General features: G+C 37.4%; 3 protein-coding genes across 7 annotated transcripts; 2 read left to right on the top strand and 1 right to left on the bottom strand.

Moving 5' to 3' along the window:
- Positions 1-3052: 3052 nt before the first annotated feature.
- Positions 3053-5033, top strand: LOC116211327 (heavy metal-associated isoprenylated plant protein 39-like). Its single transcript, XM_031545658.1, has 3 exons — positions 3053-3433; positions 3751-3826; positions 4263-5033. Exons 1-3 carry the CDS (start codon positions 3428-3430, stop codon positions 4760-4762), a joined length of 582 nt encoding a protein of 193 aa, XP_031401518.1. The 5' UTR covers positions 3053-3427; the 3' UTR covers positions 4763-5033.
- Positions 4911-12187, bottom strand: LOC116211301. Of its 4 annotated transcripts, none has more exons than XM_031545638.1 (11): positions 12020-12187; positions 11633-11900; positions 10721-10801; positions 10514-10596; positions 10304-10420; positions 9965-10088; positions 9244-9880; positions 8894-9087; positions 8445-8635; positions 5424-5482; positions 4911-5343 (listed from the first exon to the last, which is right to left on the bottom strand). In XM_031545638.1, the coding sequence occupies exons 1-9, from the start codon at positions 12133-12135 to the stop codon at positions 8522-8524; spliced, it is 1734 nt and encodes a 577-aa protein (XP_031401498.1). In that variant the 5' UTR covers positions 12136-12187; the 3' UTR covers positions 4911-5343; positions 5424-5482; positions 8445-8521. The 4 variants fall into 4 exon arrangements, with proteins under 4 accessions (XP_031401498.1, XP_031401483.1, XP_031401506.1 ...); XM_031545646.1 differs by having other exon boundaries at positions 5076-5343; positions 5424-7466; XM_031545623.1 differs by having other exon boundaries at positions 4911-5482.
- Positions 12188-17931: 5744 nt separating this feature from the next.
- On the top strand, positions 17932-21758 carry LOC116192871 (proline iminopeptidase). 2 transcript variants are annotated; one of them, XR_004154161.1, is made up of 11 exons: positions 17932-18294; positions 18695-18831; positions 18931-19104; positions 19557-19793; positions 19869-19969; positions 20058-20130; positions 20218-20286; positions 20433-20540; positions 20796-20921; positions 21023-21293; positions 21431-21758. XR_004154161.1 is itself a non-coding variant. In XM_031521559.1 (10 exons), exons 1-10 carry the CDS (start codon positions 17961-17963, stop codon positions 21215-21217), a joined length of 1554 nt encoding a protein of 517 aa, XP_031377419.1. In that variant the 5' UTR covers positions 17932-17960; the 3' UTR covers positions 21218-21429. The 2 variants fall into 2 exon arrangements, 1 of the variants encoding a protein (XP_031377419.1); XM_031521559.1 differs by lacking the exon at positions 21431-21758 and having other exon boundaries at positions 21023-21429.
- Positions 21759-22977: the final 1219 nt, after the last annotated feature.

Below are 22977 nucleotides of genomic sequence, written 5' to 3'. Positions count from 1 at the left end.
AAACCTAATCTTCTCCTTCTTCGAGATTATTTGCGAATTCCCGCCCCGCGAAAATGTTCAGTCCCCTTCGATGTTACAGTCATGGTATCTTTCGATTACATCAAGGGTATCCCCTCCCGGACCGCTCCAAAGCAAATAATCAGAATTCAATTTTTGTAACCTCACATCTCGATAAGATTCAAACTCGATTGAGTTATAAACTTCGAGTAAGTAATCAACCCATCCGAGCTCCACTTTTATAAGTTTTAGTTATTGGTAAGAGATAACGTGATATTATCTTTTCGTCTGTGATCTTTGTAGCCGCTGCTCTACAAAGAGATAGGCGTCAAAATTGAAATTGGGAACTCACTATATGGTTTTCTTCCCTCCTTCTTATTATTATTATTATTATTATTATTTTACATCACATAATATCTAAAAATTTAATAGACTTCTATTAATTTATATTAGAGTTAGTTTAGCTTTAAAGAATAAATATCTCTTAATTATAGCTTTTCTTTATTCATAGAATTCTATCCGATTTTTACTTACAGAAAATATTAAATCATCCGAATCAATTCAAGTTGATTTCTTCAATTCTTATCTCGAGGATGTTACATAAGGCTTCTGGTTTTTAATTTTGTATAATTAAAATTTGTTTTTTCCTTCTCTCGTTAGTCGTTTCCAACAACGTTCTGTGGGCTGCTAAGGGTCAAAGGGCTGCAAAGGGTCAAAGACAGACAAGTGAATTCAATGAAGGGCCAAGAATTACATCAGAGTCAAAGCTGGGCTTAGCTTAGCTTAATGAGGTGCCATCGCCGCCGCCGGCTGCATGAATCTGCAAATTTTGACACTCAAACGTGGTGTGGGTCCCATTCTCCCGTGATTTTTCGTTTTTGTTTTTGACTAACGATCCAATAAATCATAGATTTTGCTCTTTTTTTTTCAAAAATAGTGCGAACATTTTTTTCAAAAAGAAAATCATATTCTCGATCCGTCCAATTTTCCCTGTGCATGAATAACACATGGTGTTAATGCCACATCAGCAAATAGTATAAAATAATAAAAATTTAAAAAAATATATGAAAGTATAAAAAGAAAAAAGACAGACTGATAAGAGAATGGATGGGGAATTCCCGCCGACCGCGCCCCCCCCCCCCCCGGGACGAGAGTTGACGGCACGGTTTCCCCGATCAGCAATGTTCTCTCTCTCTGTTTTTTTTTTTTTTTAATATTTCTCATATTTTTGCTTTAGTTTTTGATTATTTTATATTATTTTACTGATATGGCATGTCATTGTTTGAAATTTAAGCACCGTTTACCATCACCCATCACGTAAGCAAATTAGATGGATGACAAAAGTAACTACTGGCTTAAAGTCCGTGAATTTATTTGCAAAAGAGGAAAATTCGTGCTATTTTTGAAGAGTGTTCAAAGGTTCATGCTCTATTGGGTCAATAACCCTTCTTTTATTTCCCGCAAAGCTTACGAAAAGAGCTTATATTTATGCAAAATTTTGAATTAAAAAAGAAAGGGTTGTTATGTAATGGTCTACGCCCTCAATTGGGTAATAAGATAGTTCGAATTTAATTTTATCAATAGAAATTTTCAAGTCTTTTATCAAAAGAGAGTGTAATACAATGGCGTACGCTCTCGTATATTGACCAAGAAGTCACATGTTCGATACCTAGTAAAATTACTCACACTTCCTTATAAGTTATTTAGAATTTTTTTTTCATTACACTAACCCTTAGGCCTCCTTTATAAGCGAAAAAAAGAAGAAGAAATTTTCAACTCTTTTTATCTAACTTCTAACTTCTAATTTCTTATTAATTAGATTCACGGGCACTCCTAATAACCCAAAAAAAAATAAAAGAGAAAAAAGCAAAGAAAGAAGAAATTCTCAAATCGAAAACCATATGGGTATATCTTGCCCAAGCTGGGGTAATTCAAAATTTTCCATATAACCAGAAAACCGAACCGAAACTAATTCGAAGATCCATAACACTGAAAATATGGTTTGATGGGATGCAAATGCAAGTTTCCTTAAAAAAAAATTAACAGGTTTGATTTTTAAATTAAAAAAGCAAAAAAAACCGAACAAAACCATATGTGTATATATTCGATTTTTCTTTGCACGGACCTATTGCTACTGTGTGAATTATGAACTTTACTATTTTGCGACTTTCGTAATTATGGACCCTTACGGTAAATGAAAATTATATTCGAGATCATTTTATCTTACTTTTTTTATAAATTGGGATGCATGATAAATGATGCTTTCTGACTTTCCCAGTAAATAAAATTGGTAAGGACATGATCAAATAGGGGAATTAAACTATAATGGTGCGTTTGGTTTTAGAATTAAAGTAATTTTGATTTTGATTTTGATTTTAATTGTGAAAAATGACAAATGAGATGAGATTATAGATTTGACTTGGAAAATATGTATTTTTGTTATGTAGTGTGTTGAGTTGAAGTTAAAGTTAAAATTTTTTACTTGAAAAATGTATATTTTTATTATATAGTGTGTTAAATTAAAGTTAAAGTTGAAATTTTTTTACTCTTAATTCAAACAGGCCATTATGGTTTTGATAAAACCTTGATTTGGTTTTTTCAAATTTTTTTTTTTAAACGAACCTATGATTTTGGTCACAACTCGAGTCAAAAACCACACCAGACCGAATTCTAGCAACATGAGAGAATGTGGACTCACACGAAAAGCCTTGCAGTAGGATTTTTTAGAAAATAAGGAAAAGCAGAGGCCTCAATTTACGGCTCCTCGTTCATTTCATTTCTCCATCATCATCATATTATTATTTTTTTAATATTTTATGCTAAATCATTCCTTCATCGTTCATTCAGTCATTCACGTTTGAAGAACAGCAGAAAGAGAACGGCAGAGAAATATTGATCTCTCTCTCTCTCTCTCTCTCTCTTCACCTATCAGCTATGGAGTGTAGAGAGAGAGAGAGAGAGAGAGAGAGAGAGAGAGAGTAGTGGTACAAAGCTTCGCAGCCATTCGATTCAAACACATACATACATGCATATACATGCATATATACAGTATCAGTCTCTCTCTAACTTTCTCTCTCAAGCTTTCTTTTCTGCATTTGCTCTCTCTCTCTCTCTCTCTCTCTCTCTCTCCGAGTGTGCAATTCTTGTTGTGATTCGGATTCTCTTATGTTCTTTGCGTTTGCACCTCCCAATTTTTCAATCTTTGTGTCTGTCCCATTCCTTCCTCCTGCTCTTATCTCACCTCCCTCCCTTTTCCTTTTCAACATCACACTCATTCACTCCCTCCCCCCTTCTCTCTCTCTCTCTCTCTCTGTAACCCCTACATTTTCTTTTTCAGTATCTGCTCTTGCTCTGTTCCCTCTAACTCACCAGCAGCATTCTCCGTCTCCCTCTGCTTTGATTCGAATATCCCTCCCAAAAGGAGCAACCCATGAAGGTCTGATCTCTTCCCTTGTAGGATTTGATTCCTCTTGAGCCTTTCTCTGTTTGCTTTCTGCTCTTTTTTTTTTTTTTTTTCTTTTCCTCCCCTGTTGAAGCCGACAAAGGTTCCATTTCCATGGCTTTTATAATCAAAGAAGAGTAGCTTTTGGGGTATTGGAGTTGCTCTGCTCTGTTTTCTGATTTGCACTGAATATGAGAAAATATTATGCGAATAAAAAACTTATGAATTTATTGAGTGGATTTCCTTTGAGCTTGTTCTCCTTCTGACTACTGGGAATCTCTCTCTTGTCTTGGATTCTCTGGGGGTCGCAGAAGCTCGTGGTGAAATTGGATTTGCACGATGGCAAAGCTAAGCAGAAGGCCCTTAAGACCGTTGCCTCCCTTCAAGGTACATAACGAATGGATTTCGTTTCTCGCTGCTGTTGATTATCGATGTCTATTTGTTTGTTTTTCTTATAGGCCGCGGTCGACGAATCCTTAATCTTTTATTCGAGCAGCTTTCTTACTTTTTATGGATCGTTAGGAGGAAACAGATTATCTTGATCTCTATCGAGCTCGGTCGATATATCCTGCTGTCACCTTTGGTACGAAAGACTCGAACATGGCACACAAAAGTGGGCTTACCTCGATGTTTGTCGTTTCGATGTATTGATATCGAATGATTGATGAATGAATGGTGATGGGTAATTTTCCGCGATGCTAAGGCGCGTTTAATGTTTTTGTCGGAGTTAAATTATGGAAAGCAAAAGCAGTCCAAGAGGAGTGGCCTCCGTTGTCTATTTAAGTCCGGTGGCCTTTCTTGATTTGGCTTTTATGTTCTGCAGGAATCGATTCTCTTTCGATGGACATGAAGGAGAAGAAGCTGACAGTGATCGGGGCAGTAGATCCGGTCAGCGTGGTGAGCAAGCTGCGCAAGTATTGGCAAACGGACATAATCACGGTGGGCCCCGCGAAAGAGCCGGAGAAGGAGAAGAAGGAAGAGCCGAAGAAGGAAGAAGGCCAGGCCAAGAAGGAAGAAGGCCCCAAAGAAGAGGCAAAGAAGGAAGAGCAGCCGCAGCAGGAGGGGCAGAAACCCGGCGAGGAACCGAAGAAAGACGAAGAAGCCAAGAAAGACGAGCCGAAGAAGGAAGAGCAGCAGGCCAAGAAGGAGGAAGAGCCCAAGAAGCCTCAGCCTCTCCCGTTGCCACAGCCCGACCCCGTCCTCGAGCTAGTCAGGGCTTACCGAGCGTCCTACCCGCAGATGACTCCCTATCACCAGCAGATGACTCCCTATTACTACGTCCAGAGCATGGAGGAGAACCCGAACGCCTGCGTTATTTGTTAAAGTCGGGATCGTGCTTTGTCGAGAACTCGAACCGGATCGGACCTCTCCTGTAACAAGAGCCGGATCAGACGAGGGAAGACCTAGAAAGGGCTCTTCGTAATATGTACATATTTGGTGGGGGTGGTTCATTGATCTCTTTCTTCGACCGTTTGGAGTATTTACGAAAAAACTGTAGAGGCTCGAGTTTTCTGTAATTTTGGTATTTTATTATAATGAGCTATATATAATAACAATAGTAATAATAATATAAGAAAATAATGAATTTTGTGCAGCTGTTATTAAATAAATAAATAATAATAATTGCCGGCAACGCTCAATAAAATACAGAAATTTCCATTAATACAATCGTAATGGCCATAATTCTTTCTTACAAGCATATGATGATGACGATGATCTCACTGTTTTGTTCAAATGTAGCCCACCACTCACTCACTCGCTCCCTTTTCGCTTTCGGATTCTGGTACACCAAAAACGAAACAAAATGCAGAGGCTTCGCAGATTTCCCACTTCGGGTCTGCAGCAAATGTAGACGTTGGCACTTAATCGTGCCGGATCGTACCATTATATTATGGTACACGATCCTGCAAGAAATCGTTGCGCTGAGCAGGTTGCCTACCGATCAAGAGGGAAATAATTGCACGGACTGTATGAACGGTAGTACCAGAGTTCGAATCCTTTGTCACATGCTGCATTTTCAGGTTCACTGCTTCCAACAGCAACCTGCAATCACCGGGCGATTATTATGAGTACCGAGACGGAGAACTGAATGGTTCTGGGGTCGTAGAAATCCAATGAAAACAGTTTATTTTGGTCCTACGCTCCCCATGAAGATACGAGCGACCATCTTGCAAACTATAAGGGCATAATATATAATTATTGTACGGTCCATGTGCAATGTGCTCAGTCGAGACAAAAAGACTCATCAGAAGGAATATTATGTACTGATTTTGGAAGAACCAATTGCCTTTGTGTTTGCTGCTAAATGGGAACAAAATTAGCACAGAGGCTCTTTAAGTAAGTTGGGTTCATGTGATTACTGCAAAAGCACACAATTATTCATTCATTCATTCATTCATTCCCTCAGTGTTCAGATCCAAACCCTTTTTTATATACGTATAGTACATGTAATATATGTATATATATATATATATATTATATGATTCCATATGCATCCTTGTTATTGTATTATGATTTTTGTTGTTCTTCTTGGTCACATTTAACTGATGAGATGTCATGTTGGAACTGTGACTCATAAACCAACTTGATGCAAACATTTCAAATCATCCATTGGATGATGGAGTAAGCATCACATCATCACATGGTAAAAACAATTTTAGTCCAAGATGACATTATTTTGTTACTGCTTCTATTGGGGACCACGTACATACGCTCTCACGTCGGACAGGGCATGCTTTATATGAGAACCGATCATCTTATCTTCGACCAATGTCGCCGCACCTTTTCAATATAAGGGACTTAGTAATAAGTTCGTAGATGCGTTCGTATATTTAATCCAATACCTACAAACTTTATCATTAGAAAGTTACAGGAGTGATGCTTTACATGTAATCTTAAGCATCTTGGGGGTAAGATTACCTCTTTTTTCTTTCTTTCTTTTTCATTTTTAACGTAAGAAAAAGTTCTTTTTGTTCGATTTATACCATGCATTTCACATCACGCTCATGCACACAATTAGAATAATCCCCGCATCGGGTGCCAGTGTTATCCACATAGGACAAACATGTGTAAAACAGAATATATATATATATATAGATATATATATATATATATATTCTATAAAATTTCAATCTCCTATAATACTAATAATAGGATAGGATAGATAGATTAAAAAGGAAAATTCAGAAAGTTTGCAAAAAAATTTCCCGCCAATTTGCTACTCTATTCAAGCGCAAGCAGTAAATAAACTTCTAAAAATTTTAAAAAGCGGCCTGATATTTATTTAAGGGTGATCACATTAAATTATTGTTATTTTCTTTTTTTAATTATAATGGAGGTTGAGGCCCTAGTATAAAAAAATAAAAAAATACACAGATAATCTCACCGCAAAAATTAAACATTAAATCTTTAAATTATCATGTAAGGACATGTGTATTTCACCATACTCATTCTCATTATCGTTATCTTTATAGAACAAGTTTAATAAATAAATTTATACTATCCTTTGTCCCCCATGTTGCTCTTTTAGCTAATTCAATTTCCTTTCTTTTTTATAAATTTTAATTAGCATTACTCATTTTGTTTTTATTTTTTTACCACGCAATCTATTTTTCTAAGTGCAATCTCGGTTAGAGTCAGATCAGAGCAAAATGTAACATAAGAAATGTGAACAGGAAAGAAAAGGAGAAAGGGATTAGAGATCATAATAGAACAATAATTGAGCAATAAAAAGTTGGGTATAGTTCTTAGTAAAGAAAAAAGTATAGGGAGAAAAACTAATGGACGGAATAATAGAAAGCAAAAGATGATCTCAGTTGTCCTTTCCTGATTGGCTAGAGGATCTCACGCTCTCTCAATTCCGATGCGACAAAACCTTATCGCATCTGCATGGAATGTATCTCGGTCCATTCCTATGCAATGCAACACTACGACCCCAGTCCTGAATTGTTGGTTAGCCCTCCTCTACCGGGCGATCCACCCGTGCCAGTGGGGCAGTGCTCTCCCGACCCGACGCCTCAGAATTTTGCTACAGGATTTTATTGGGGGTCAGGGTTATATTTGTCTCGTCAAATTAAAGAAAATTTTGGATGACTCAGACTTATGAAAATGTAACCGACCAGAGTAGACGATAGCGGTCCCATCCCTTTCACCCAAAAACAACAGTCCCATCCCCACCGCCCATAACAGCCTCGGCCATGACACCCTGAGCTCTGACTTACCTTTTCAGCATGATAAGGAGGCAAATCTTTTTTCATGTAATTAATAAAATAATGCATCACCATTTGTCGTTTACCCATTCCAGGAAAAAGGTAGAAATAAAAAAAATCTCACCCACCCATTAAGTAATTTTCACCAGGTGCGAAATGTTTGAATTCCCATTATGCCCATCCTCAATCCCCAAATTTACAGGTCAATCCATTTTTTTTTATTATTTTTTTAAAAGCTTAATTCGCATTATTTTTATATCTAATACACCACTTAAAATTCCGTTCTCATGCAGATGGGAAAATAGTGAAGATTCATTATATGCACTGATTATACCGAAAGCGGTGCTCGGGCACGACGGTTGAGCCCAAGCTCCATCTCAACTATCTATTCGTTGCGTTGAAAACTGTCAAATGAAGACAATGACATAATTCATTATTTATTATCATTAACATTCCCAAATCCCGAACAGTTTCTAAAATTGATTGCAGTATTTTATTAGTAGTAACTAAAAAGAGAAGCAATCACCACATACTGCAATTTGATTGTGAGTTTCGATCTTTTTTAATTGCCTTTCGTAAACTCTTTTCTGTTGTGTAAAGGTTTAATCGCATAAAGTTGTTGAAGCACATGGAGTGGTTGATTACTTTCACGAGAGTGGCCAAACCAATTTTCCCCAAGACCAATAGCAAAAGGCATACATCTGCATCAGATAGATCACTAAATAGCTAATTTTTATCTTTCTGCATTATTTGCCTGATCAATGGATAGGGTCAAGAAATTATGAGTCTTGACGTACCTGTTGGAGGCAGATAGCTGCAGGTGAAGTGTACCGATGTTTGCGCTGATGGACTGTTTTCCGAGTGAAGTGAATGTTTAATTTGGATTCACCTTTTGGAAGAACTGTTCTATCTGTCTGCATCCCTGAGACAGCAAGCCGGTTGTCTTAGAACCAATTCTAGACCTCTTCGCTGAATTCTCCTTATCATCCTGCATCAAGTAAAAGTCAAGCATATCCAAAGCGTAAATTTGCGGAAGAAAATGTTATCCGTTAAAGATTATTGCAGCAGCATGTACAGGCAGCTGATAATGGTAAATATAATATCAATATGAAAATTCAGCCAGAGGTAGAAGGAATTTCCCATAGGGAAGGGGGAAAATGGCACGAGGAAATTGCTTGCTACTACGATGATAAAGAATCTACAAAGTTGATGCATTTATAGACAAGGAGGAATTTGCACAACATACCAGTGAGTAGTGAATAGGAGATCTCAAGACTTTGATTCGTCCACCCCTTCCATCTGATCCAACAGCAATCAAATTGCTATTAGTTGCGCTCTGTGTAGCATTCAAGGATTTATTCTGAGCCCGTTTGCACCACTTTCCCAGGTACCTACTTGTCCCATCTGGACCAAGAAATCCACCCGAAAAACATATGTCCCCTGGAGGATTTAAGATATTAAACCACGGTCAATGGTAGAATATACAAGCAGATTTCAGAAAGAACGGCAGATGCACAATAACTCTGTAGGTTCATGTTCCATCAAATTTTGACCACACCCCATAGTGTCTCACTGCATGATGATGAAGCAAGTTACCTGGCTTGTATAATGGGACTTCCGAGGGAATTTCTTTTCTAATGGTAAGCACCGGCCGATCAGATGCATTGTCAACAAGTGCATCATCATCAATAGTAGCAGTGCTGCACCCAGTTAAGTTGCTACCAGTTCCGGAACCCAAAATTGGCTGTGGCCTACTAGATGCTTCACTAGATGAAGCTTTTGCATTAGTACTAGATTTCTTCAGTCCTGACTGTAGCATGCCATTATCTTTGACGACAGCAGTCTCACTGCTTTGACAATTTAGATTAAACTTAGGACTTTGTTCAGCTGCTGGAAGTTCTGAGGCATCTTCATCAACCAAAATGAAAGGACCTTCCAACTCATGGGCAGCAATTAAAGTTGAAGGTCTATGAGCATCTGAATCTTTCTTGGAGTTGCAACCCTCTATGGTTTGTAAACAACGTGAAGTCTTTGCCATGACACCAGTTTCTGAACTTGACATAGGTGCAGGAATTTGAGCCGGCTGATCCTCTACATGAAACTTTATGAGATTTGGAGATTCAACATCATTTCTATCTGGTCGCTTGGAACTTTTCTTCTTCGAAGCCTTCAGAGCCCTCAGAAGCTCGTTTTCTTTTCCCTCAACAGCTGTCTCCAGTTCCTTAATCCTGATCTGTCAACCGTGAGAAAACAGATCAGTGTAAGCCGATCAGTAATCACCCGGTGAAAAAAGTAATAATAATAATCATCAACTGACCTTTAATTTACTTATTTTCTCTTTAGCCTTCTCATGTTTACTCCTAAAACGATCCTCCCCTCTTCTAAGGGCACTGCACTTGGAAATTAGTCCTTTATGATCGGCCAATAGTTTATTATAACTCCTGTACGATGTACATATAAGAATGACGGGATGGGTCAAGCTATATTAAAAGGGGGAAAAGTAAAAGACAAATTAAACTGAAGCTGATGAGTTTAAACAAAATAAGCAGATCTGACCCGATAAAACTGGGAAACTCAAGGAAAATCCAACATTTAACACTTCGAGGATTGAATCCTATATCATATTCGAGATTAAAGGTGTATAAGAACCACTAACTTGTTTTGGATCACTAAGGACTTTCTGAGGGTGTCTATGGTATGTCTGCTGTCGGACTCATTACCCAATGAAGCAAGATTTAGAACTTCATCTTCATCCAAATCCAAGTCAGATACCCTATATCAGAGACCATGGAATCAGTCAAGCAACAAACTGTACGGATAAAAGAGCATCGTAGATTTGTAGTTGCCCCTTTATAGATCAACCTACAATTTAATTGCTGCAAGCTCTTTAGCCAAGGCCATATTTTTATCACGGAACCTCAAGCACTCGGAATTGGACCTGTCAAGCTCCTACACAAAGTTGCCATATACTTGTGTAAGTTTATTAGTTTATACATATATTTCAAAAGGTCAAATCAAATGCAACCATCTAACATGTATTTAAATATACAAGAAGAGACATATATCTTAAAACCTCAGATTTTATACGAAGCAGATTAACAGCATTGTCCTTTAATGCTGCCTCCCTTTTTCCTAGCTCCTTGCATTGATACAGCTGCACAAGAATTGCAAGTTAAGAAGCACGAGAGACTAAAGACAGCAGCCTTCAACAGCTTCCCATTGGTAAATTACAAGCCTATGTTCATATTTTGATATGCCGGGAACTTAGAAATTAAAAATTAAAATGATTGCTGACCAGAAAATTAAGTATAACTAATCCTCTTTTATGTGACAAACAAGAAAGTCATAAAGAATCCCAACATGCAGATTTGAGATCACCAAGTATCTTCTCAGTCATAATTTGCGCATCAATTAGTCCGACAAAAAGGTATACATTTAAACATGATGATTACACCATAGATTAATCCCGACTCCCAGATCTTACATTGGACATGACAAATCAGGCATAGTAGTGTCATCAATTTTCTTCACCGCTTCAACTCCCATGATCGCTTAACTAACCATTTGTTTTCTAGCTTTAGTGTCCCATTCTCTGAGCCAAAATTCAAATAATTTACCTACTTAGTATTAGACAACAACCATCTACTACTGCCAAACCATAATGCTGAGTCACAAATCATGATATTGGCGGTCAAGTTGCCAGAAGATTTCATAGAACTTTAAAGAAAAGCTATCTTGATCACAGAGAATTCCACTTTGCTTCAGTAAATCTCGAAATCAAATAATTAATTGAACAATTATAACTGAACATTCCAATCCATGTCCTCACCAACTATTATATCGACCCAAGGGTAGTGATTATCGATCAACGGAGCACAGTTCACTTGATTAGCAGATCTAGCAACCACAACGACTGGGGCTAAAGCAGCTTAAAGTCGACGAGATAATGAACATGGCAGGGGACATTAATTAGCAAAACCACTACCTCATCAGCGAGCTCTTTGAGATCCTTCCCTTGGCGTTCAGTAGTAGAAGTAAGCCCCGACACTTTTGCCTCCAATCTCAGGACCTCTCTACGAAGCGCATCCGGATCTTCAGCACAATCCATCAGCTTCCCGTCGAGAATCGAATCGTCTATATCCCCAGTCGACTGAAAATAAAGCCGACAGACCTTGTTCCCGGAGCAGCCCTGCTTGCAGATGGGGCAGCTGTGCTTCCTGGTGCTCGAGCAGTACTCGAACCACTGCTGCAAGCTGTTTGATTCATCATCGGAAACAGAAAAAAAGGAGAATGTCAATCAAAACAAGCGGATGAATGGCCATGGAATCGACTTCAGCGAACTCGGTGCAAATACGAGGGGAGGTAGAGAGACCAGAGCTCGTGGAAGACATGGCCGCAAATGGAGACAGCTTGGAGGTCTTCGAAGATCGGCTTCAGTTCTTCAAAGCAGATCGTGCAAATCATTTTGCTTCCGGTGCTCGCCGCCATCTCTTCTCCCTCCCTCCTCTCCCTCTCCCTCTCTCTCTCTCTCTATGTCTGCATTGGCTTTGCATATATTTTCTCTGAGTTTCCCGGCGAAAATTTCAGGGGAAAATTTGAAAGAGGAAAATGGCACAAAACGGGAAAATGGGGAGAGCGGGAAATTACGTCATTGGGCTTAGCATTACAACATTTCATTTCATGGGCTGAGGCGGCCCATTTGTGATATAATTGGGCTTAGAGAGGCCTGTTAATATACGGTTCCCCGGCAGAGATCAAATCATTAGGCCCCGCTTATTTTGAGAAAAAATTTCAATGTTTTGAAAAATTTACATAAAAGTGGAAAATTGTAAAATATATTCTAACATACCTAAAATGAAGAAAAAATTTTATAAGGAAAAAAGATTATTTTAATTTTCCAAATTCAAAGCAATTTAGAGGAGTACTTTTAATAATTTTTCATTTCTTTTATCTTTAATTGGAAGGTTTTTTATCGATTATTTTTTTTCTTTTTTAATTATATCAATTCACCTCTCTTTAATTGGAAAGTTTCAAAACGTTGTTAAATATCGAATATAAGTTTGAAAATTCTCAACTTGAGTTTGTAAAGATGATTTCTCAATTTTATTTAGAGAAATAAATTTAGAGAATGAGAAAAAAATGGAAAAGAAAAAAAAAGAATTTTTTGTAAAACTAAATTGATCCTTAATTTTTTTATGGAAAAATACAATTGTAGTTCATAACTCTTAGCGGTTTTGTAATTTTCATCCTTAGCCTACTTTTTTGTCATTGACGCGGTTTTGGTTCATTTAGTTTTGGTTCATAACTTTTAGCATTGTTGTCTTTTTTTTTCTTTTTTCTTTTTTATCAATGTTCTCTTGATTGTTATTATCTTTAACGTTTCGTGCTTAGTCGTTTTGGACAGGCCGTACATTTTTCCAATAACCAAGACATTTTCTGTCCAAAAAATAATTTAAATAATGATTATGTAATTTTTGAAATATCAATTAGTTTAACAAAAGAGAGGCGGGGCAGAAGCAAGGAAAGTAGCGGAAAATGGAAGGGGAGAGGGAGTACATAACATATTTATTAATGCATGATTTAAGAACCTGTACTTATAATTTTATTGCCATATTCATTATGCAATATTTTGTCTTTTATTTATTTACTATTATTTTTAGTTAATTTTCTATTCGAGTAAAAGTTTCTCAACATACTAATACCAGTTATTCAAGTGAAAAACTCATGAACCCAAGGGGTTCGGCCTAATGGTTAATGTGCACTCAAGTTTGTACCGAGATCCAGGTTCGAATCCCTTTGGAACCACCGGAGCACCTTTGGCGTAATTACCCGCTCCGTACGTCACCGGGGGTTTACGAAGCCCCAGGGATTAGTCGGGCGATGTCCGGACACCCCGGGTTAGCCAAAAAAAAAAGTAAAAAACTTATGAATTAGTAGATAGCAGATTAATTATTTTTAACTTTAAGGATTCTATTTTTGCTAATCGAACTTAAGGGCGGCTTGTGATCATGACATGCGGCTTATTACCAATTACTCTTTCACGTTTTTCGGAAGGAATAAAGAACTTGTAAATGAAAAGTTCAATTAGAATACTAAACAATATTATTAGGTATTAAATGCTCGTAGTTAATTAAAACTAAAATAATGCATTTGAAGTCAGAGAATGAGAATCTGAGGGTTTACGTTTTTATCGTTATTCTCGTTATTGTTTCGACTCCTAGATAAAGATTAGGGTAGGAAAATCATTAGTATATACTTTTTTAATCAATATAAATGTGATTACTATATTTTGAAAAAAGCATTTTAGACTTTAGTCTCAAAATAGGAAGAAAAAAACATTTTGATTTATCTGAAATCGTTTTACGTTTTTTAAAAGCTGATTTGTTTTTCTGCAATTTGTCATTTAACTTAAATTAATATCAATCCAGTCAGCATTTTCAACAAATTTTGTTTGCTTCTTATTCCGTTCATTCTATGAACTCTTAAAACAATTTATTTAGCATCATTTTTTTTTGGGTGAAAAGCCTCAGTTTTTTAAGTGTCTTAATATTACAACAGAACTTGTGATAGTTCTCAAATATTCTAAGAACCTTCTCAAAGTCCAATTATGCAAATAATTATTTGTGAAATTTTTCATAAAACATATCATTTTTTTAAAATAATGAATCCAATTGCAATTTCAAGAATATAAAGCATTTGTTGAAAACTAGGAAAACAAATAATTCTAAAAAACTAAATTTGGAGAAATATATTTATCCATATATTTTACGAATTAATTTACTTGCATTATACCATTATTCTTATTATGTGTATATTATCTGTTATATATATATATATATATATTTATTTATGTTGTAATGTTCATGGGGAAATAATAATCTCGTAAGAACCATATTGATTATTCTTATTATTGTACTTTTGTTCTTCTTAGTTTTATTGGACAATTTTTCCTTTCATCATAAAACAGTATTATTATATATATGGAGTTTCGAGGCATCTTCATAAGCCAAGACGATATTGCCATATTGGCAGCAATTAAAGTTGAATGCCGCATCTGAATCTTTTCTTGGCCTCGCAACCCTCTATGTTTTCTGAACAATGTGAAATCTTTGTTGTGACTCCAGCTTCCGATCTTGATATAGGCGGGAAGGAACTTGAACCGGTTTATCCTCTATATGCTTTATGACATTTGGAGCTTTAACGTCGTTTTTCGCCGGTGCCTTGGTTGGAACTTTTCTTCTTGGTAGAGCCTTTAGAGCCCTCGAGACCACGTTATTATATTGTCTGTCTCGATAGCCGTCTCCAGTTCCTGGACCCTGATCTGTCAAACCTATAGAATGTACATATTTGAATTACGGGAGGGGTCAAGCCATATTACAAGGGGAAAAAGTAAAAGACAAATCAAACTGAAGCTGATGAGCTTAAACAAAATAAGCAGATCTGACTAGATAAAACCAGGAAACTCGAGGAAGATCCAACACTAAAGACTATATTCGAAATTTGAGTTTACAAGAACGACCAACTTGTTACGGATCGCTAAGGACTTTCGGAGGATGTCAATGGCGTGTCTGCTGCTGAACTCATTACCCAATGAAGCAAGACTTAGAACTTCATCTTCGTCCAACTCCAAGTTGGATGACCTATATATTATCGGAGACCATGGAACCAGTCAAGCAACATATTGTACAGATAAAAGAGTATGGTAGCTTCGTAGTTGCCCCTTTATAAATCAACCTACAATTTAAATGCTGCAAGCTCTTTAGCCGAGACCGTACTTTTATCATGCAGCCTCAAGCGCTCCTACTCACTGAACTAACCAATTGTTTTCCCAGCTTAGTACTCCCATTTTAGTGCAAAACTCACATGATTTTTACCTCATTTATCCACCTAGTTTCAAATTAGACATTTATTTGTTAGAGGGCAACAGTCAGCTACTGCCATACTGAAATGCTACATCGTAAATCATGATACTGCTGATCTAATTCCCCGTAGATCTTGTATTAGTTCATTGAGAATCTATCTCAATACTGAGGAATTCCACTTCCTTTCAACAATTGAGCAATTAGAAATTCAAAGCTGAAGTTCCCAATCTCCTTCCTCACCGACTGTATACCAATCCCAGTGTAGCGCTTATCGATCAACAAAGCAAAGCTCACTTGATAATTCGGAGCTGAAGGTTTGTTTAATTTCAAACCTTCTAGCCCCGTTTTTTTTCGTTTATATCATTTCATTCCTGCGTTACTAGCGAAGTTATATATATACACTTTTTTATTATTATTATTATTATAAGGGAGGTCTAGGCCTAGTATAAGAATAGAAATAATACATTAAATAAAAGGGCACGGAAGTCCTACCGACAAGGATTAAACCCGAGACCTCATGATTTCAAGCGGCGACTTGTGTCACTGCACCAAATTCCCTTCCTCATATATATACTTTTTTTTTTTATCTTAATCATAGATTCATAATATTAAATATGATTCTTTCTATTCTATGCCCTAGGTTAAGCTAACATAAATCACCAAATTGAAACCTTAATCATTAATACAAAAATTCTGAATTGATAGTGTCTAATTTACCCGTCTTCTTTTCTCTCTTACCTAATAAATCCACATCTTCTGTTACCATATTGTGCATTGGGATGATATAAATTAATTGTAGTCGTAAATATTTCGAGTTCTTTGACTTGCTTTCTCGTCATGTACTGAGCATTTTTCTCTATGAAACCATTTTAAGATTCCTTCGTGGTACTTTCCATCGAGATGGTAACGAGAAGAATTTCAAGATCTGAAGAGATTTCCAATGCCTAATGGCGCAAAATGTCATAAGGAATGAAGAAAATGGCGCAAAGTGGTGCTACAATTAGTCATTTGCCAACTAATATAATTGGCCTAATCCCCACAAAAAGACATTCAAAATCTTCTAATTAAAATGCTAGGGGTTTATATGGTACGAGGAGACGTGGATATATTAGGTGAGAGAGCAAAGGGTAAATTAGACGCAAATAATTCTGATTTTTTTTTTCGATTATAAAGGAAACTCAAAACCCAGTACAATGAAAGAGAAATCATAACATAGTGTTTGATAACGAAGATAAAAATGTAATGATTGTTGAATTGAGAAAAAATGTTGAAATTGAGGAAAAAAATATTGAATAGTTGAAAGAATTTAGTATTAAAAAATAATTGTAATAATATATAAGAAAAAATATGAGAAAAATTCGAAGAAAAAAATAAAAAAGGTAATGATTGTGTTATTAAGTTTAGAGAAAAGTAAAGTAAAGTTTAATTAAGTTTAATTTTGTAAACAAACAAGCTAATAACTAATAAAGTGGCACATGTAGTTCTACTTATCAAACTTGTGACCTCTAGGTTAACAGACGAGGTGTGCGTCACTGTCCCACATATCTTTTATAATAATAAGTGAGAATCTCTGTATTAATGATTTTAAGTTTCAATTTGATAATTTATGTTTGCTTATTCTATGCCTTAAATATAAACTTATCGTTGTAATACATCTTATTTTGATATCTCTAATAAAAGTAACATAAAATTTTACCATTTTCCAAAATAAGAGATAAAGAACTTTTATCCAAAAAATTGAAAAGAGTTTTTGGTTGCGTTTGGTTTCATAATAGGATTTTAAAATTAGATTTAGATTTTGAGTGGTATAAATGGGACCCACATTTGACTTTGTATGTGTTATGTTGTTTTGTTGTGGAAAAAAAGTGGTATAATTGGGGCCCACTCTTTGACTTTGTATGAGTTATTTTGTTTTATAGTGGGTAGAGTTAAAATTAGAATTGTGATTCTAAAATACCATCTTGAAACCAAACGGGCCCTTTAATTTGTATTAAAGTAATTGATATAATTGGAACAACATTTTTTTTTGCTAAGTATAATTGGAACAATAAACATTTTTTTAACTCGAGGTGTCCGAGTTTAGCATTATCAATACCGGGGCTCCATGAACCCCGACGGCGCAATCAAGCTGATGGAACTCCGGTGACTCCAAGGGATTTCAAACTCGAGATCAGGTGAATTTATGAACTCCCTCTTAATCACTAGCTTAAACCCTTAGAAATAACCTAAACAAATTGTTATCCAACAAGCAACACAACATGTTCAAATTATTTATCATTAATCATGAAATTGTGTAGGAGTCAACTTTGATTAAATCGACGGTCTTGATTGGGCAAGAAGCCGGACCATCGAATCTGGCAGGGCCCACGACACGGCGCCACCCTTTTCACTTGGAAAGCTTTCAACTGACAACTATATCCTCTTATCCGGCCCACATGCTCCACGGGGACGATGTTATCTCACGCGCCGCCTTCCCTGATAAAACCCTTCCTCTCCCGCCCCTTCACTGGCATAATCACTGCTGCCACTCGTCTGTGCTCCACTGCTCGACTGAACCCTCCCGCTGGTCTCTGCGGCCTCGGTTCTCGCCCATTTGCAGTTTGCGCAGCCGCTTCAATGGCGGATTCCAGCTCCACCACGAGTGGTTCCTCCCCGAAGCACGTCGCCGGAACCTGGTACTCCGTGCCTGAGCTCCGCCTCCGCGATCATCGCTTCACCGTCCCCCTGGATTACTCTCTCGCCGCGTCTCCGAAGATCACCGTCTTCGCTCGCGAAGTTGTTTCGGGTGATTATCTTCCTAATCGCGATTCTATGGGTAGCATTTCAATTAGATAAATTGGCGGCGAATGCTTATGCGAAATTCATGGCTAATGCTGTCGCTTCTAAACATTAATTTTATGGAGGTTTAATGGCATCGATGTCCGATAGAAGCTCCCATTTCTCATAATGAACAGCTAAAGTTTCGATTTTTGCAGTTTCTATGTGCCATGATTGTGAAGCTAATACAGCTGAAACTTCACTTTCGTGATCTTTAGGGATTTCTTCGTCACCGATTACAGGCTGACCTGAACTCTAATTACGTACTTGTTCTTCTTTTGCGGATCCGCCACTGAGCGAGTGGCATTGTCCCCGCACGGATTAATCCTTGCTTATGCAAAATCTTTTTCTTTTTTTTTTTCCCCAAGTTGGGAAGGAAGAGCAACATTTGCCATACCTGTTATATCTACAAGGTGGACCGGGGTTTGAGTGCATGCGACCAACTGAATCCAGCGGATGGATACACAGAGTTTGTGAAGAGTTTCGACTGATATTGATGGACCAGGTATAGTTCTCTGGATATTCTTTCTTTAGAGTCTCTGACAAGAACAGTTTTATAGACATGCCATTCGCTGATAGCCTTCACTCGTATCTTTTGTCGCAGCGAGGAACAGGCCTGTCAACTCCTTTGACGCCGTCCTCTATGTCACAGTTTAAATCTGCAAAGGCTTTGGCTGATTATTTGGTGCATTTTCGGGCTGATAATATTGTGAATGATGCTGAGTTTATTCGAGTTCACCTTGTTCCTGATACCGGACCTTGGACAGTTCTGGGCCAGGTATAAAATGATTTCTTTTATTTGATGGATGATTGCTCTTAATGGCACTTGTTAGAGCACATCACGGTGCATTTGAAGTAGCTATTTATCTCGGTAAATGTGAATTTGCATGTTCTTGGTCATATTTTTTGTAGCACTATGTGCATTGTAGCTAGTTATCATTCTGAACTGCATACTCTGGTGAAATGTTACTGCAGATGCAAATAAATATTTATCAATGAACGCCCGTAGAAATTGCATTGGTAATACCCTTCTGTTAATGATTTGGACTTAAGCGCATCATTGTTGACCAGATAGTGGTTACTCCTTGCTCTAGTGACACATTGGCAGTTGTTATGGGTGATTGAGTTGTCGACTAATCAGTTTTTGGGACAATTGTTGCGATTACTCAGTGTAGATATATGTTAAAGACCAGTAAAAGTTTAATGAGTAATCCCTTTATTTTCTTGTAGAGCTACGGCGGTTTCTGTGCAGTGACATATCTAAGCTTTGCTCCCCAAGGACTAAAGCAAGTCCTTTTAACTGGCGGAATCCCTCCAATTGGAAATGGTTGCACTGCAGATGCTGTCTACCGAGCATGCCGTGAGCAACTCATTCTTCAAAATGAGAAGTTCTATAAGAGGTATCCTCAGGACATTGAAGTTGTTCACGAGGTTGTCAAGTTTTTGGCGGAATCTGAAGGTGGAGGGGTGAGAATATTACATACATCCTTTTCCTAAATCCAGAGGCATATCACTGAGCTGACATTCTCTTCCAATTGGTAGGTGTCCCTTCCATCTGGCGGTTTCCTAACACCGAGGGGATTACAAACTCTTGGCCTTTCTGGTTTAGGATCCAGTACTGGTTTTGAGCGCTTACACTATATGTAAGTCAGCAGATATTAAACTTAGAGCACGGATAAAATCAGAACTCTTATAATTTTTTGATCTTTTTGCCCTGTTTCTAAAGCAAAGGTTTGAGAGGGTCTGGGATCCTCCACTAGTTCCAGGAGCACCAAAACAGATCAGTTACTACTTCTTAAAATCTGTAAGAGAAAATTGATTACCTTTGATCAGATTTTTATTCTCCTTATAAGTTGTCTTCAAAATCAGCTTGAGCCATTTTATTATGCAGTTTGAGAGTTGGTCGAGTTTGGATACGAATCCCCTCTATGCTCTCATGCACGAGTCCATATATTGCCAGGTACAATCTCGTTCTCATCTAAAACATTATCACTGTGCTAATTCTAATACTGCTAATGGATTTTTCTGATATATTTGAATTATTAATGCATTTTAAAAATCTCTCTAACTCATTCTTAACTTATTTCTTGTTGATTTTCTTCAAAGGGTGACGCATCAAGGTGGTCCGCCGAAAGAATGAGAGATGAAGATGAAACCAAGTTTGATGCACTTAAGGCTGCAAAAGAAGGTCGCCCTGTGGTCTTTACGGGAGAGGTAGCCAAAATTGCATGGCCACTTTATAGAATATATTTAGCCTAAAGCAAAGTATGCATCGCGCAAGTAACATAATATTGTGACTGGACAAAGAGGAAATTTTCCATATTAAAATAGCGTATTAGGTGTTGTTGACCTTTTTAAATGGGCATATTAATTCGCCTTTCTTTCGGTTAAGTTGATCGTTGAATGATTCTATGAAGCCTATTCATTTCTGTCATGATTCTGCTAAGATTCCTTGTTTTCACTCTCTAGATGATTTTCCCATGGATGTTTGATGAAATCCACGCCCTGAAGCCATTCAAGGAAGCTGCTAATATCTTAGCCGAGAAAAAGGACTGGCCTCCACTGTACGACAAGAAATCACTGAACGACAACAAGGTTTGCCACTAAAGATTTAATTTGTTGCCTTCAAATATGTAAGTCGACACGGGAGAACAACTTTCATTTTGTTTTTAACTTATCTCAATGAACGATGACAGGTTCCTGTTGCAGCCGCTGTTTATTACGAAGATATGTATGTCAATTTTAAGCTGGCAATGGAGACGGCTTCCCAGATAGCTGGGATTAGGCTATGGATATCAAACGAGTACATGCATTCTGGCCTGCGTGATAATGGGAGCCGGGTTTTAGACCAGTTGTCGGGTATGTTGAATGGAAAGAAGCCTTTGTTCTGATCCCCAAGGCAGTTTCGTCCGTTGAGCTTCCTCCTCTCGTGGTTCTCATTGCCTGCTCCTGTATTGTTATTGACTGGTAGGTGTCTTTGTATGTCTAAATCTCTTTATTATGAGAATAAATATGATATCGAGCATAGGCTAATAACATTGTGGGAGGATGATTTTTCTGAGCCTAATCTTCTGCTGAAAGTATCAAAATGTCGTCATTTTCAGAGCCTGGGTCTTGCGATTTCAGTTGAGGTCCGAATATTTTTGGACCTGTCTGGCTTTTCTTGGGCCTCACTTTTATGAGGCATGAAGCTTCTTACCGAAATCCAAGCAGTTCGGATCCCAGGGAGTACTCGGAATAATTTGGAGAGGTCCAGTCAATCTATTCTGAACTGAACTTGGTCCAGACGGAGAGTCTATAACACCTGTTTTAGAGAATTCAAAACTGAACTTAGTTATGCAGAACTGAAATATTTCGGTTTGGTTCAAATTTGGTCCGATCGATTTGGGTTTTCACATGACCCCAAACCACCAAATGTAGTATTTTAAGGTAGTGTTTGATATATCGGATTCGATGGCAGATATGATTTGCAGAATACTTACCTAGCGAGTGATTTACCGTTACCATTTTGCTACTTTCGCATAGCTGGTGTTCTTCAAGTTACACCACTGATCTTTTTAACATAACAAAATTACCCACTTATGTCTTGATAACTACACCTCCTTTTCATGATGGAAGAACCCCAAAGAGAAGAAGCTGATGGTATCTTCTTTCTTTCGGCTACCAGTTTTTATTGTTATTCTCGTATCTCAGTGGTACACCTTTTGCTGAAATTCGATCCTCGCGGCCCCTTGTTGTTGTCCGATCGCATCCAGTCTCTCCCTCGCCTCTTCATGGTCCCTGGAGCTCCTTGATGCCAATGAGTACAAACTTTATTTAGATCCTTCTCCCGTTTTCTCTCTACTATTTATGCTGGCAAGTTCGCCGTGCTCTAACTCCATTATGTATGTACGATGCTTGATCGGGTATGTTTACGTCTTGTGAAATCTCTGCGAACAAATTCATTTTTGCATGTCTTTACGCTTTTAAGCGGATCATCAACTAGATAGAAGTCCCACAGAGAGCTATCGATGGTTTTGTTTTTGGAGACAGGCACGAATGAGAAGGAAAGCAATTTGGAGACGTGATAATTTTGCGAATTTAATAATAAGATCACGGTTTAACTTGAAGAGCATAGTTATGTAAAAATGGTGGGACGGATGGAATTTAACTTGAACCAAGTTACGGACCTTATCAAGCAATTAACCCTAACTAATAATGTTAAGTAACGCGTGCAACGCAAATCTTAGGCCTTTTAAGGCAATTATCCTGAGTAATAAATTATGTTAATTAAAGAATATGTACCGTACAATGCACGAGTAAAAATGGTAAGCAAATTCTATTAGTTTAAGTAACAACCAGATGAAAACCACATGTTGCACGGGAATTTTTTTATAAATATAAGGTAACAATTATACAAAAAAAGTAATTATTTTGTACAAAATATGGTTATTGTATCCTAACTAAACCAATCTAACGAGAATTTAAAGTGTCTCAAAATTTCTAACAAAATATATAAGGAAAAGAATGGAATCATCTCTTGTATAAGAAACTCATTTTGCAGCTACGGAGTGGCTCGGACCTTCCACCGCTAGAATTGGAGAAGGATTTGAGGAGTTCCAAACAAATAGTGAAGAAATAGATCTCATAATTCAAGAATCAATGGATTGTT

Source organism: Punica granatum, chromosome 1, assembly GCF_007655135.1.
Source record: "Punica granatum isolate Tunisia-2019 chromosome 1, ASM765513v2, whole genome shotgun sequence".
Classification (NCBI taxonomy): domain Eukaryota; kingdom Viridiplantae; phylum Streptophyta; class Magnoliopsida; order Myrtales; family Lythraceae; genus Punica; species Punica granatum.
The sequence above is the reverse complement of the archived record's forward strand: the minus strand, read 5'-3'. Positions and strand labels throughout refer to the sequence as shown.